Below are 15,121 nucleotides of genomic sequence, written 5' to 3'. Positions count from 1 at the left end.
TGGTATAGAAATATTAAATATTAAATAAACTTATATGGATATACAATTTCCATATGTTCACCACAAATCTTGTGAAACTTTACTAATAGCTGTGGAAGACTTTATTGATATTTCTTGCATTAATTTTATCTCTCCTTTTTATTCTGATAGGAAAAGGAAATTCAGCCAACAATTTTAATTTGTCAGTGCACTTTCTTCCAATGCTGTCCTTAAAGTGAACTAAATTGAGTTACCATAAAAGCAATCTTCCTCTAAATACCCTGGTGTCCTGCTATGGCAGTCACTGTGACAGTGTCTTCAGGGGGTGGTTAAATGCAGCCAGACTTGGCAGTTATCCCCATGTTAGCATCAGCCTACCTAAGGCACTGCAGCTTGGGCTTAGTGTAGCCAGCAGAAGGCCCTCAGCTGGACTTGCTGGCAAGTTTTTATAGCTCACACTTAGCTCCATACCTGTAGGCCTTTGCTGCTGTCTCATGTAACCCAGTTTAAAACAAAGATGGATAAGCCTGTTTTAGCTAAACTCCTTTGTTGTGTGACCTGCCCTCAGTCCATGTCACTTTCAGTAAATACCCATGATAATGGTGTTTGCTTCCTCAAAGAGAAATTCAGGCAAATCTAATCTTCAAATGGGCCTGGTGGATTAGGGAAATGACCCACAAGAAAAATTTTGTTTATTAGCCTAATAGATGTTGTGGAATAAAAGTGAAGAGGAGTTTAGGACATGTTTTTGAAAATGCTGTCAAAACTATAGCATGTACAAACTGACAGTTTTCAGTCAGAAGAGTTTTTTTGTTTTTTTTTTTGTTTTTGCCACTAATACAGTTCTAGTCAATGGAAGTGGCTAGATAGATCTTGAAAGCTACCAACAATTTCAGCTGGGGCTGAATTTAAGAAGTAGGGCCCTTTGAGCTTCTGTTTCTTTTTAAAGGAGAACTGTGGGTCTACAGCTGTACTTTGGTTATGATGCTGAAGAACGATTGTAACCGTAGATTGTGTTAATATAATCCTAACTTGCCTTGTATGTCTCAGATGTGCTTGTTGTACCTAAGTGGGTCTGTGAAACCAAGGGAAAGAGCTACTTTATAAAAAGCATTCTTATATTATTGATCACATTGTCAATTGATCCATAATATTAAGTGCACAGGCCTTGACTTGTGTTTGCACTGTTCTCTGTTAGCATTGCATTAATATGAGATTTTTTTTCCTGCATCTGAGATATGAGAATTAATTGTCACATAATACTCATATTCATTAAAAAAATACATTTCTGCCCAAACATGTATGCCTAGAACTCGAAGGATCTGCTCATTGTCTTCCTTACTTAATTTCTTTGAAGTGAATTCTTTAACATGATATTTAATTGTTTTAACAAGGTCCTTCTGCTTGCTCTTTTCAGCCTATCTAATGTTGAGGTTGACTTGATGTGTAAGCTTTCATAATAAAAAAAATATCTAATTCATATTAAGGACTATTCTGTTCAGGAAGGGGAAATAGTTTGCCTGTCTCCCAGATGTAACTAATAAGGGATGTTGTTTTAAAGAGCAAATAATTATTAGCATGACTGTTATTGTAAAAAACAAACCAACCAAAACAAATAGAAAGCTTTAAAAATGAACACAGTTATTAATTTTTGTGTGCACACGTGTGTATATATAGATGGTGAGTCCTATAATGCATGTGGTTAGATATCTGCTTGTTGCTTTGCAGTTTTGGGGTGAAAACACTTTCCTTGTGCTCTTTCAGAATAGCTTAGGTATGGAGTACTGTGTAGTGGATGCTGCCAGCAAAGTGGCATTTTGGATTTGTTAACTGCCTCAGCTGCCTCTGTTCTGAGCTATCTTTTCCCTGCTTGGTGTTTTGTTTGTTTGTGTATTTTGTTTGTTGTTTGCAGGCTGCTCTCCAGGTGGGTGGTCATGGAGAGCGCTTGCACCAGTGCCGGGAGGTGACGCTTTTGACGTACAAGTCCATCCCCATGCAAGTGGACGGCGAGCCCTGTCGGCTGGCTCCCTCCCTCATCCGGATCTCCTTAAGGAACCAAGCCAACATGGTGCAGAAAAGCAAGAGGAGAACGTCCATGCCTTTGCTGAATGAGTGAGTTGCATATGTGCATGTCCTAACGGCAGGAGGCCCATGTGGGGCAGCATATTCCGTCATGGATTTTGCATGTACTGGACTTGCAACGCATTTGAAAAATAAATTTTAAAAAAATCACATATTCTGAAGTCCCTTTTCACTCTATTGTAAATACTTATCTGACTTTCTTTTACTCTTTATCCTCTGAGTTACCCCTGTCTTGCTTTTAGACTGGTGTTTTATCTGTTATATATTTATTATTTAGAGAGGTTTCTGCAGGCTTGGCAGTGTGCCCCTTGGCTTCTGATGGTTCTGCATATGTATGCCATTTGCCCTTGAAGTTTTTTTGATTTAGTTTCTCAGCCTTATTGATCTGCTTTTTAAGCTTCATTGAAGACCCCGTAAGAAATTGTCACAATCAAGAACTAATCAGGACATATTTCAGTCTCTGCTACGAGCACATGCTGCCTGGCAGAGTCTATGGAGAAAGATTTGAATGTCCTGAAAGAACTGTTTGTAGGAAATCCTTCTTCAGTATAGAAACCCAAATGAGAAATTAGTATTGTAAATATGACTAGAGAAAAGCTAAGATTGGAAACTAGTAGCTTGTAGGAGGAATACACAGGACTAACATTCCTTTTCATGATTAAACTTTCTTTACAAGCACTACAGATATAATTTAATCAGAAGAAACCTAAATAGTCAAATTTTGAGCTATGAAAGTGGCCATCCAATAAAATAATTTAGATTATTTTGTAGAGGGCATTATTGCAATCCTTGTGTAGGTCTTTATTGCTGCTAGAATGAGTGTTGCAAGGGACTTTGCTGTTTTTCATCAAATATTCCAAATGTGAAACAAAACAGTCTGTCCCTTATCCAAAGATACTGAACTAATGCCCTAAAGTTATTACGGATCCACATTTAATTCAAACACTCATGCACTAGGGCTTTAATATTTCTGGGGAGATGGGTGGGGGAATTTTAATATTGCAATTGTAGTGGTGAGGCAGGTTCTGTGAAGAGATGTAATACCTTCTAAAAGACTAACTCATATAACTGGAAAAAAAAGGACAAGGTCTTAGGCACACCTTTTCTTTTCACCTGTCTTAAAAGTTGTCTCCCTTACAGCTGTATATCTAGAGAAAGATTCTGCTTTACTTCAAACTTTGACTTCAGCCCTTAAGAGTTTTTTTGTCATCCCCTGGCTGTCAATCTATTAATGTAATCAAAGCCACCCTGGTTACTTTCAATGTGTTCCTGTTCAATTTAGCACTCCTCTCTTACTGAGACTAATGCTTTAAGTTGCATAGAAACCAATTTGTCTAACATGCAATTTCTCTTTGCCTAGAAAATATATAAGGTATACTCATCTTTCTTGAGCAGAGAATAGCAGACTCTTAACTATGGGCAGCAGTGTCCAATTTCACCCAACCACAACTCCTCAATCTTTAGTGAAAGCTAGAATAAAGCAAAGGGCAGGCCAGGGACATCTTTTCCTGCACTGAAGGAGACTAATGCAAATGTAAAAAAATGAATTCATGGTATTTCAAACTGATAATTAGCATGGCTTAGGTTTGGATTTTTAAGTCTGAATTTAAACTTTGGTAGGGAAATACAGATCTGTAGTACGTGCCAATTGTCAAGGGGATATTCTTCGTGGTTTAGCTTGATTTAAATGTGCCACAGTACACTAAATTGCTGTCAGAGTCCTTTGATTTGGCTGAGGTATTTTTCTGCAGATCTGTGTCTTGGGAAAATGCAAATGATCTGTCAGGAACTGTAGTCTCAGCTTCACATATCAGAAAATGTGTGTGTAGATATTTACATCTATTTCTATATATATATCTGTGTATGTGCTTTGCTCTGAGGTGTTAAAAAGGAAGGAGAGAGGACTTGAATCTTCTACTGTGATAAAAAGTAAATGACTTGTTAATGGTTAAAATCTAGGAAGCATATTAGTATTGTAAGAAGTTCATTCAATATGATGCTGATTGGTAGTATTGCATAAGTGAAGAAATTTGTGATTAAATATGTTTATCTGTTTTTTTAACTTGATCTCTAGGATATAACTCCTTGTTCTGTTGGAATCTTCCAGAAAGCCTTGTATTGGATTGAACATGATAGATGAAGGGTTTTTTAATGACTATCATTTGAATGTTAGATGTGTGAAATACGTCAGCGGGTCTGGAGCTATCCTTAATTACTAGACAACTCTTCTTGAGCTCCTTGACAGGAAAGCAATTAGAAAATTATCTTGGTCACAGAAATGCAGAGTTGTTATTATTGTCAGCTTTGATATCGTTGCCAGATAAGAAGTGAGAGTGAGTAGAAAAAGACTTGAAGTTTTACACTGTTCTGTATTTTTTTTGTCCTGATCCTCTTTTTTTCTGTGGGTGTCTTTTTTTTTTCCTCCTTGAAACACTTGTTGGCTAAGTTCTCATTCCTGTTCACCACTATTGATCATGGTAGCATGTGAAAGAAACAACACAGCTTGGTTTTCTGTGACTGAGCCAAGAATGTGGTTGTTGTGAGCTATATAAAAAATTATGGGGAATAAGAAGAGAAACTGTGGTTCAGCTTTTCCAGGAATAATTTTCTGATTAGAAACTCCTGCATAGTGTATTCCCCAGAAAGTTTTAGGTAATGAACACTTCCTGAATTGCAAAATATATTTTGCTCTCACTGACTTTTAGTTTGGGTTGAGGGAGAACATCCTGCATAATGGAAGCGAAAGAAGAGGGAAGAGTTTTAGATAAAGCATATTTGATACATTAAAGAAAAAGAAAGGGATTATTTGAATATAAACACTAAAGGTGAATTCATATAAACACTAAAGGTGAATATAAACACTAAAGGTGAATATTAATAAAATGCAAGTTTCCCTAAGGTATGAGCAAGAGAAATGGAAACAGCAACTTGTCATTGTAGATACAAAATCTCCAGTAAGAGTACTTTTTTCTTAAACAGTAATTAGAGTTGGTCAACTCTTGAAGACAATTCCATCCATCTGGATCTCAGCTTTGATATTTATGTTTCTGGACCTGCTTCCAAAGTCTGTTGCCTTGAAATTTTTCAGTGCCTGTGGAAGAAATTCTGGGATTCCTTGTCTTGTATATTTATGTGCTAAGCTTTTCACTGGTGCTCACTTGTGTTTTTAGCTCCTGTGTGCCACATAGCAGTGATTTTCTCCATTTGCATGTCTACAGTTGCTCTTGGCTTCCTAGTGTGAGCTCAGAGCTCTGCATGTCCCTTCATTCAGCTTCTATGTGACACATTCCTTTTGTTTCTGTTTAAATGTTGTGTGTGTTTCTCTTTCTTCTCTCCCACTCCTTCTCTCTCTCTCTCCTCTTTTTTCTTGTCTGTCCTCACTGTGTGCTGTTTTTCTCCTGGCCACTCATTTCCTGCTGCCTTGTAGTATCCATAAAGTGCAGTCTGCTGACCTGAGGAGAGTCTCGGCTCCCCCTGATTCCTTCACTGTGTGAGTATCTGGCTTTTTTCTTCTCTGTAAGTTCCACAGCCTTTTGTTAATACCTTATGTCATTCAGCTGAGAGATGGGGCAGTAAAATCCAGTGACAAATGGGAAGAGGGAGCTCAGATGACAGCATGACTGATGGGCGCAGGATCTTGCCAGGAAGGGCACAGTTCCACAGTAGCCAAGTAAGGTGAGCAGGATGTGTCTGGTGATGGTGACCAGGTTCAGCTATGAGCCAGCTCCCCAGACATCCATAGCAACAGGTACATCTGAAGTTTAATGCCAGGTACCATTCCTGGAAAGAATTGAGATGAGATCTTTTCAATCCAACACAGGAGGTTTCCTCTGAACATGAGGAAAAAATGCTTTTTATCATAAGGTTGACAGAACACTGGCACAGATTGCCAAGAGAGATTGTGGAATTTTCATTTTTAGTCACAAACAAACCCTGCCTGGACATGGTCCTGGACAGCCTGCTTGAGCAGAGGTTTGTACCAGATGACCTCTAGAGGTCCCTTCCAGCTTCAACCATTCTGTGATTCTGTGAATCTTCAGAAACCTGCAAGTACTTCATTGTTATTTTGGAAAAAGGAAAGATGTCCGGTTTGGTGTGCCTTTTCCATGGGTCCAGTTTGCTGTATTCTGCTGACAAGCCTAAAGTAATGAAACCAACTTGCCTCACCAATTCAGCATCTAAATCAGCCTCTAGAAAAAAGTTGAGGTAACCCTTATTTCTTACAGAGAACATTGAGCTGTGTGTCTAAGAGAACGAATACTTTTTCCAAGCTCAGGGATATCCCTTGGAAAATGACCTCCAAGTTTTGATACAGCTAATTTTAATGTCCCATTTGATATCAGCTGTCAGAATAAAGCAGGGAAAGAAAGACTTGTGAGCCCCAAGCTAATTTGAAAGTCAAAGATGTTCTGTATCTTTAAATCAGTAAAAATAGATTAAACATGCTGCTGCACTGGGGCTGCCACTTAATGTGTCTGGCAAATTAAAATAAGAACCCATGAGGTAACAGGGAAATTTGATTTGGATTATGATGGCTTTGAGATTCAAATAATGCTTTGTTTTTTTCTTGTTGAACAACATAGAAGCAGACTGAATTCCAGGTAGTACTGAACAGCAGGGCAGATCCTACTGAGACCTGGTGATGGATTACAGCCTGTCCTAGATAAATGTCAGGATTTCTGCAGCAGGAGATCCATGGGAATTTTGGGCAGCTAATTTATTAGGCTCATATGGTCTTTTTTTGCAGAGACAGTAGAACTGTAGTGTGATCCATTGCAAAAGCTTATACAAGGTGTGTAAGTAATACAAGTGTTGTATTTTTGAGGGTCTTTTAAAAGGAAGGTGAAAACTTGCATTTTCCTGCTGGATGTTCAGAGATGAGAAGATGCATATGTGAGAGTACATTTGTCTTGTGTGGTTGATGCAAAGGAATGATGAAAATTATCAATGAAAAGGAAGATATTTACTTGTGTAGATCCTACAGCTCTTCTACAAGTGGAATAAACATTATGGGTAGGCAGTAATTATTTTTTCAATTACAAAATCTGCATAAATGAAAATACAAATATCACTGTATTGGTAAATACTACTCCTTTATGGAGTTTGTGGTAATGATTGCAGCAGAGTATGTGTATAAAATCTGTGTGAATAAGAAGAGGGTAATAGAAAATAATATTTTTGCTTTCAGAGGTTCGAATGCCAAACAAAATCAATTTTCTCAGGCTGAATATGGTTACTGTCTATAAGAGGAGAGTCTAATAAAGAACAGTAGGAGGCAAGGTGTAAGGGAGAAAGTGAACTGTTCTCCAAATGCAGAGTTAAGGATGAAAATGCTTAGAGATACCTCCTTTTTTTCTGAAACATGATTTATAGGGAATTGAGTCTCCTCATTTCTTCATCAGTTTTTCCTGTTTAACTTGTGGGTTTCTGAACATGAAGCTGTCCTGTGCTCTCTGGCAGCCCAGAAAACCAACCGTATCTTGGGCTGCATCCAAAGCAGCGTGGCCAGCAGGTCCAGGGAGGTGATTCTGCCCCTCTTGTGAGACCTCACCTGTAGTGCTGCATCCACCTTCAGGGTCCCTATCATGGGAAGGATGTTGACCTGTTGGAGTGAGTTCAGCAGAGGGGCCCCCAAGGTGATTAGAAGGATTGATCACCTCTCCTATGAGGAAAGGCTGAAAGAATTGGGATTGTTCAACCTGGAGAAGAGAAGGCTTTGGGGTAACCTAATTGTGGCCTTCCAGTACCTGAAGGGAGCCTACAAAAAACATGGAGAGGGATCATTTACAAGAGCATGTAATGACAAGTGGAATCATTACAACCTGGAAGAGGGTAGGTTTGGATTAGATATTAGGAAGAAATTCTTTATGGTGAGGTGCTGGAACAGATTGCCCAGAGAAGTTGTGGATGCCCCATCCCTGAAGGTATTCATGGCCAGGTTGGATGGGGCTTTGAACAACCTGGTCTTGTAAAAGGCATCTCTGCCTGTGGCAAGGGAGTTGGAACTAAGTGATCTTTAAGATCCCTTCCAACCCCAAAAATTCTATAATTCTGTTTAGAGGGATTATTACTTATGGAGAACCCCCTGTGCTTGGAAGGGTAAAGTGTGAGAGAACCATAGTTAGCATGCAGGAGAAGAAAAGCAAGTTCCAGGATTCTACTGGGCACTTCAGAATATGTCTGTACTTTCAGAGTCTGTGTGGGTCTAGCCTCTACAAAGCCAGGTGTGTTTGCTGAAGCAATTGTGAGATAGAAAGTGACAAAGAATTTACTAACCTGGCTTATCTGGGATAACACTTATGTCCTGATTTTGGCTGTGACGTGGTTGATTTTCTCCCTAGTAGCTGTACAGAGGTGGTTTTTGTTAGTTTTTTTTTTGTTTGTTTGTTTGTTTTGTTTTTTTTAATGTTTGTTTGTTTGTTTGTTTTTATGTATTGCAAGAATAATGTTTTGGCTGTTGCTAAGTAGTGTTTATCCCAAGTAAACACTATTTTCAGTGTCTCACACTCTGCTGCTGAGGAGCTGCACTCAATGCTGGGAGAGAGTGAGGTCAGGTAAGCTGGTGCAAACTGGCCAAGGGGATGTTTCACACCAGAGAAGGTCATGCCCAGTATGTAAACTGGAGGAGTTACCTGGGAGGGGTCTGACTGCTGTTTGGGGATATGTTGGGTGGTGAGCAGTTGTATTGTGCATCACTTTTTTCTCTCGTGTTTGTAATTCTCTCTACCCCCCACTTATAATTACTATTACTATTATTATTACCATATTTATTATTATTATACCATTTTGTTCCATCATGAAATTCTTATCCCATCTATGAGGTTTATCTTTTCTTTCCAATGCTTCTCCTAACTAAGGGGACTGTCCTTTGGCCCAGCACTCTATGACATGACTGCTCATCTAGCTCAGATTCCTAAATGAAAGAAAAATGTATGGTAGAGCTTATAATTTCAAGGGGTTGTTTTGTTTGGCTTTTTTTTTTTAGGTAAAGAGCTTAGCAAGAGCTTCACCTTAAAATTGTAGGGAACATTTGTGAAGCATTGAAATTTGTCCATAGAAGAGACTGTTGTGGCAGTTCTTATGTTTCAAGTAGATAGATGCTGTCAGAAATTTATTTTTAATGTATCATTTCCAAGCTCTGTCAATGTGATCTTGAAAGTAAGGTGAATTCATTTTTCTCTTTCCAATTGTTCTAAACACCAGAACACTTAATTAATTTTTCATGTTTATTTCTTCTCTGGGAGACAGGTAATTCATTAATCATTCATTGTCACTGCAAACATCCCCTAAAAGACTGATTTTTTTACTCAAGTATGCTTTGTATGGGAGGAAGTAGATTTCCTTTTCTGTTTACTGAATCATGTTAAAATTTGTGTGTAGGATGGTGTTGGCTGTATTCTTGAAGATCTATCAGAAATTTATCACTGGATACTGTAGACTTGTTGGACTGTTTATTCTTATTATTCCTTTCTCTGTGGAGACATGAAGTGTAAGAAATGGTTCACTGGGTTCATAAATAATTGAAATAGGGATTGGGGTATTTATAATTTACAAGTCTGTCTCCCCAGCTGAATCAAGCTGGTGACATGACAGAAGTGTAGCTGTTTGCTGTGCAGGAGTGCCAGGCTTGGGCAGGACCCAAGCTTGCTCTGCCTGTGCTCTTCCCTGGGTGACTGGGGGCAGGAGCACGTGTCTTAGGAAAACTAGCTGTGCTCCAAGTGAGCTGTCTGGCATCCTCTCACTTGTTGCTGGATGATTAATAGGGGTGAGAGGAGGAAGTCACTACTTCATCAATAGCCAAGTATGTTTTCTAGATGAAAGATCTTGGAGAAGATTCATGTTTAAGTTTGTGCTTAAATGAAGTCATTATAAATAATAAACATGAACAAACAGAATGTCTTATTTGACATCAATCTTTATTTGCATCCTCATGAGGCAAATGACGTTTAGGATTTAATTCTGTGGATTGATGTGTTTGTGGAATGAGTTCTTAATTAGATTCTTTAGGAGGTAATGGACTTCATTCATCTGTACTTTCAAATACTTTGTGTAGACTATGTATTACACCATTTAAAAAATTTGTTAAGAGGTAAATAATTTAAGTAATTTAGGTTGAATTAAAGTGCAGCAATCTCCCCAAATTTATGTATAAATTGCTGCTTTATGTGGAAAGCTTTTCTTCCTCTCCTTGCCATTAAGCAAGTTGTTTTACACAGTATTCAGAGACATCTATTTCTCTTAATACTGTACTAATGTTTGTGTTCAGTGACATTCATCACCCTGTTATTTGCTTTTACATGGACATGCTTATGTATTTAATCTTTCTGGTTTCTGGATATACTGAGTATGTCTAAACAAAGACAAATTGATCTATTTGTATAATAATATGGAAGTACTATTATACATTCCACTACACAGTAGTGGAAGTATTCTGCTCAGCTGCACTAAATAGTTTTGTGAATGAATGAGTTAATTAGTTTGACTGATGAGGACAATATACCCTGGTGTCAATTGCTAGTCTGATAGCATAAGAAATGAATATTCAAATAGTGAGTTTTAGAATCAAATTTATTTTGAATAGGTAATAAAATTTAATGGCACGATGTGCCAGCCAATGACTATTATAAGAGAACAAAGGGTGTTTGCAAAGAACTGATGAACAAAACCATCAAGCTTCAGTTACTGAATAAATGTCTCTTTTGTGTATGTGTCAATACACACATGTTTTTAGGAACGTGTAGATTTGTTTATTTGTGTTATGAATATCTACTTGTGACTGGAGCTGCCTAAGTGTATAAATTTCTGCCCTGTAGAAAGGAAGTCCTGGCATTGTTATTTCTGGTAATAGTTTATTTTCTATAGAAAGTTACTGTTTCCAGGTTACATTTTTTTTTTCACTAAGATAGCTAAACTTTTCAAATAGACAAGAGACCAAGTTCTGTTTCTCTCCAGTTTTATGTTTTAGCACACAACCTGTTTATGTAGTGGTTTTAGCCTGTCTTTATAAAAATTGTGTGAGAGGAGGGCAGAACAGAATACCAAGCTCTGGTACTTGCCAGTTGATTGCCCTTCTACACTGGACCTGCTCCTATTTCTCCTCAGAAAATACATCACACTTTAGATGGCGTGCTTGTTGTTCCTGCAGAAGCAAAGTCAGAGATAGACAGTGCACCTATAGATAAAAAATTATATTTTTTGCAAAAGCATGGGAAGTGTCCTCCTAAACATTTTCTAAATAAAAGAGAATTTTGTAGAGCGTGTGTGTCGTTCTTGGAAGAAAAAATATATTCTAGATTTGCTCTTCATTTTAGATATTTTTCTTCCTTCAGCTCCAAGCAAAGAAAAAAACTTGTTCACTTCTTTTCAGGTGAAAGGACTAATCTGACTCAGAAGGTGATACTGTGCATGCAGTAGATTGCCATCGGCTTCAAGCTAAGAAATAACATTTGTTTTTCTTCCTTACGTGGTATTAGGTAGTAAGTCAGAAAATCTACAGAAGTCAGTGTTGTCTTTTCTCTCCCCTTGGTGTCCAAACACCATCCTGTTCTCCAGGTAGGTTGGAAGAGAGGCAATCAGCCATGGTTTGGCAGATGTTGGTGTGAGGTCATCCTGTTTCCCTGTCTTACCTCTCCTGCTTTCATGAGATACCCAGATTATTCATTGTGATAATGAGTTTGAAATGAGGCCCATTGTGATAGGACATAACTCTACCACTGATTAATTGATGACATTAGTGAAGGAAATTCACATTTGGACTGGTGTTTAGAAATGCGATAACACAGGTAACATTTGTGAGATGTGCCTTGTCCTTCACTAGTAGTGCAAATGCTATAGATCAAATAGTTGAAAACTGAGACAAAGAAGGAAGCAAAACTGTATATTTATGATAGTACACAGCATTATGACTTTGAAAAGGCAGTGTGTAAAATATATATATATATAAAATTAGTCAATATTACTGTAGACAGAGTCCTGGTAGTAACAAGATTAAAACAGAAAATATAGACAGTCTTTTGGTAAAAGCACAGAATGAGTAATCTACTTTTAAATGACATGGGACTGAGTTCCTATAGGACAGACATTTGCTACGTGCATTATCACACACAGATTGTCTTTCTTTAAAAGTGGAAGATACAAGTGTGGCTAAATTAATTTGCATACAATCTAGCTAAGCTTAGAAAAACAAATAATAGATTATGTTAAGGTAGAAACTAGTGTGAAATGAAAAAGAAAGCTTTTCTGGACAAATTTCTATTCATATTTATATGGATATTTCATATTAAGTATACGAACACTAAATTTCTAGATACTGACCTATTGAGTCTTTCAAAATCATCAATAGTTGAGGTATCTAAATCAGACTAAAATCTGTAAAAGTGAGGTTGCCATACTGTTACTTGCTTTTAAAGGTCTTCCTGGGTTCACAGTATTAGACTCGCAACTTTCAAAATCTGGTTCTTAGCCCCATTTTTGTTGACTGTTTCTCAGACCTGAGATGCTGGATCAGGATCCTTCAGTAATGTGGTGTAGATGCTCTCGTGAGCAGAGGTTGTTCTGAGATACTTCCCAAGAAGCATCTCTCTGTGTCTTGAAATTCAGGTGGGCAGATCAGTCTACTGGCTGTGGTAGGGTTCTGGGAATCTACACAAAGCCAAACTGGAGAAGGGCAGGATAGCTACACAGGGGTGTAAGAACTCAGAAAAAACCTTTGCAGTTTCAGGTCACGAAAACAGCAAATGGGATTCTTGATCTTATTTTTTAAGGTGTAATGTCTATGCTGTTGTGCAGTAGAAAGTCATAATTTTAAAATGCAGGAATAGGCCTGTGGGGACTTTAAAAGAGGCTTGTTCATTTTCTTCTTTCAGGGAAGATTGAAATCCCTTCATATCCTGTTTTCCTTTGCTCTTCCAGGGAACACTTTGTCTAAGAAGCTTTCTTCTTTTCTTGCAGCCCTCATTCCATCCCAGATCGTCTGCGGATCAGAGTGAACAGGATTAATTTACAAGAATACGAGGGGCTGCATTACGACAAGGAAAAGCTCCGGGAAGCTTGTAAGTTGGAAGAAGCCAGATTGTAGCTGCTTTTGGTAGAACATTCTGTACAAATCTTACATTGACCAAAACAACCCCTACCCCAAAAATAATAACAAAAACCCCCAAACACAGTCAAGCATACATTTTTGGATGAGTAATGTAAAGAGTGTGCTCATCTATATGTGCATATGTACAAATGTGTTCTCTCTATATAATATCCTCCATAAAGATCATGTATAGAGATTCCACCTGCTTTCTTATTTAACTGTGTTTCTGCCCTCTGATTATATTTACTGTAAAATAAGTTTTTCACACTGAGTATTTTTTATTCATGTCTTTCTGTTGGTTCTTCTGGGTTTCTAGTATATGAAAGGGTACCAGATTTTATGATTAGCATCAGATTTCAAACTGAGTGGGAGACCATGATATATTTGATATTGAGAATGTGCACTGACCTGGAACATGGTTCTTGCACATGTACATTTATCTTGGGGAACAAATCTAGGTTGCCCACACTCTTATTCTTTACCAGCCTTCAGTTTTCCATTTCAGAATAATCACTGCTTTGTTTCCTCATGTAATGGTTTAATTGCTGTGTTTAGGGGTAAGTCAAAAGCAGACAGTGGTTGCTTTGGCAACATCGATGATGACAATCTGAACTTAAAAATGGAATTCCTTTCCTTGGTGACACACAGAGCCATTAATCAATGAGGGACAGGGCTGCTTGTGATAACAATTTAATAGTCTTGTTATGCATCTGGCTCATTATTCATATGAAATTACAAGCATGAGTGTTTGTTGTGCAACAGAGCTTCAGTTCCCTCTGCAGTACAGAGTGCTCTGGTAATTACAGGATGACAATCCTTTTAATTGGTTTGCTTATCTTATTGTTGGAGGATGGTTAAACTGTTCCCATTTCACTCTTCCAGTCCCACCCCTCCTCAATCTACCATCTCTCCTTACAGCAAAAGAATTGAAACAGCTTAAATTTTAATATAGGTCTTGACAACCTTAACTGAAGTTAGTGGATTTTGGTCATATTTAAAGCAATCAAAGCCTTCTTCACTGGACTGAGAAGAATTTTAACAGGATCAGGATTATTCCTCACTGGGGGAGAACTTGCTTCAAGTTTAAATTGAGAGTTTAATATTGAGTAGATTTCAGGCCACACTGAACACACAACTTCCCAACACTGTCAGAAACAACTTGGTTCATTTGAGGGTTTCCCATCTGAGGAGAGCTATACTCATCCATACTGAGTATGGATGAAAATTTTCTGTGTCTGTAGTTAGCATGTATTTTGTTCTTAGGAGCCATTACATGTTCTGACACAAAATATGCAACTTACACAATTGTCACTGCAGTGGTAATTGTGTATTTATGTTATTTGTCACCTGCCAAAATTCATAATGGTAACATTATAAGAAAATGCCAGCAACTGATCTAACATCTTGGTTTTAGATTTCGTGTGGATTTGATCACTTACTAGGAGTGTGCTTAAGAGGTTATCATTCAAAAAACAGATGTTTGTTCATCAAGAGTTAAAATAATTGCTTTTGGTGGGTCATTTGTAATAAAACCCTTTTGTATCTTTGAAGTTAATGCATGTCCACCATGATAATATAACACAGTTGGACTGGACTGTTCTCCCCAGATATTTTTCACTGAGTTGTTTTTCCTATCAGTCCTCTTTTAACTGTCCCGGTAGTGCTTGTGCATGACTGTTGTTACCTACTGTAAGAATATGAGAAAGTAAATATCCCCATTATCCTAAAAGAGACCAGAAAAGATACTTCACCTTAGCCTTTGCAGTAGGAATGTCCTGTGAGAGGGCATGTAACTTGCACTATATACTGGTGGTCACAAGCCTGCTTCTCTGGTTATATAACTTGAAATGCCTCTTTTACTGGGGAATTGTTACTGAAGAGGTGCTGGTTTCCTTCAGCAGGACTGTAACTCTTGTGTGTGTGGATGTCTCACTAGATGCTGCCAGGCAACCGAGTTTATGTACTTGTTCAGGTTTTGGC

At 37.9% G+C, this 15,121-nt stretch overlaps 1 protein-coding gene across 3 annotated transcripts in view; it reads left to right on the top strand.

The window, feature by feature from the left end:
* The window catches only part of DGKI (diacylglycerol kinase iota), a 198,664-nt gene that overhangs the window by 119,883 nt on the left and 63,660 nt on the right, over positions 1–15,121 (top strand). For all 3 annotated transcript variants that reach the window (XM_053943691.1, XM_053943690.1, XM_053943692.1), the window contains 2 exons: positions 1,892–2,091; positions 13,012–13,112. In XM_053943691.1, coding sequence (XP_053799666.1) covers positions 1,892–2,091; positions 13,012–13,112 — 301 coding nt within the window. The remainder of the gene's footprint in view (positions 1–1,891; positions 2,092–13,011; positions 13,113–15,121) is intronic.

This window comes from Vidua chalybeata, chromosome 5, assembly GCF_026979565.1.
Source record: "Vidua chalybeata isolate OUT-0048 chromosome 5, bVidCha1 merged haplotype, whole genome shotgun sequence".
In the NCBI taxonomy this organism is placed as follows: Eukaryota; Metazoa; Chordata; class Aves; order Passeriformes; family Viduidae; genus Vidua; species Vidua chalybeata.
Note: the sequence above shows the minus strand (reverse complement) of the source record. Positions and strands in the feature narration are given on the sequence as shown.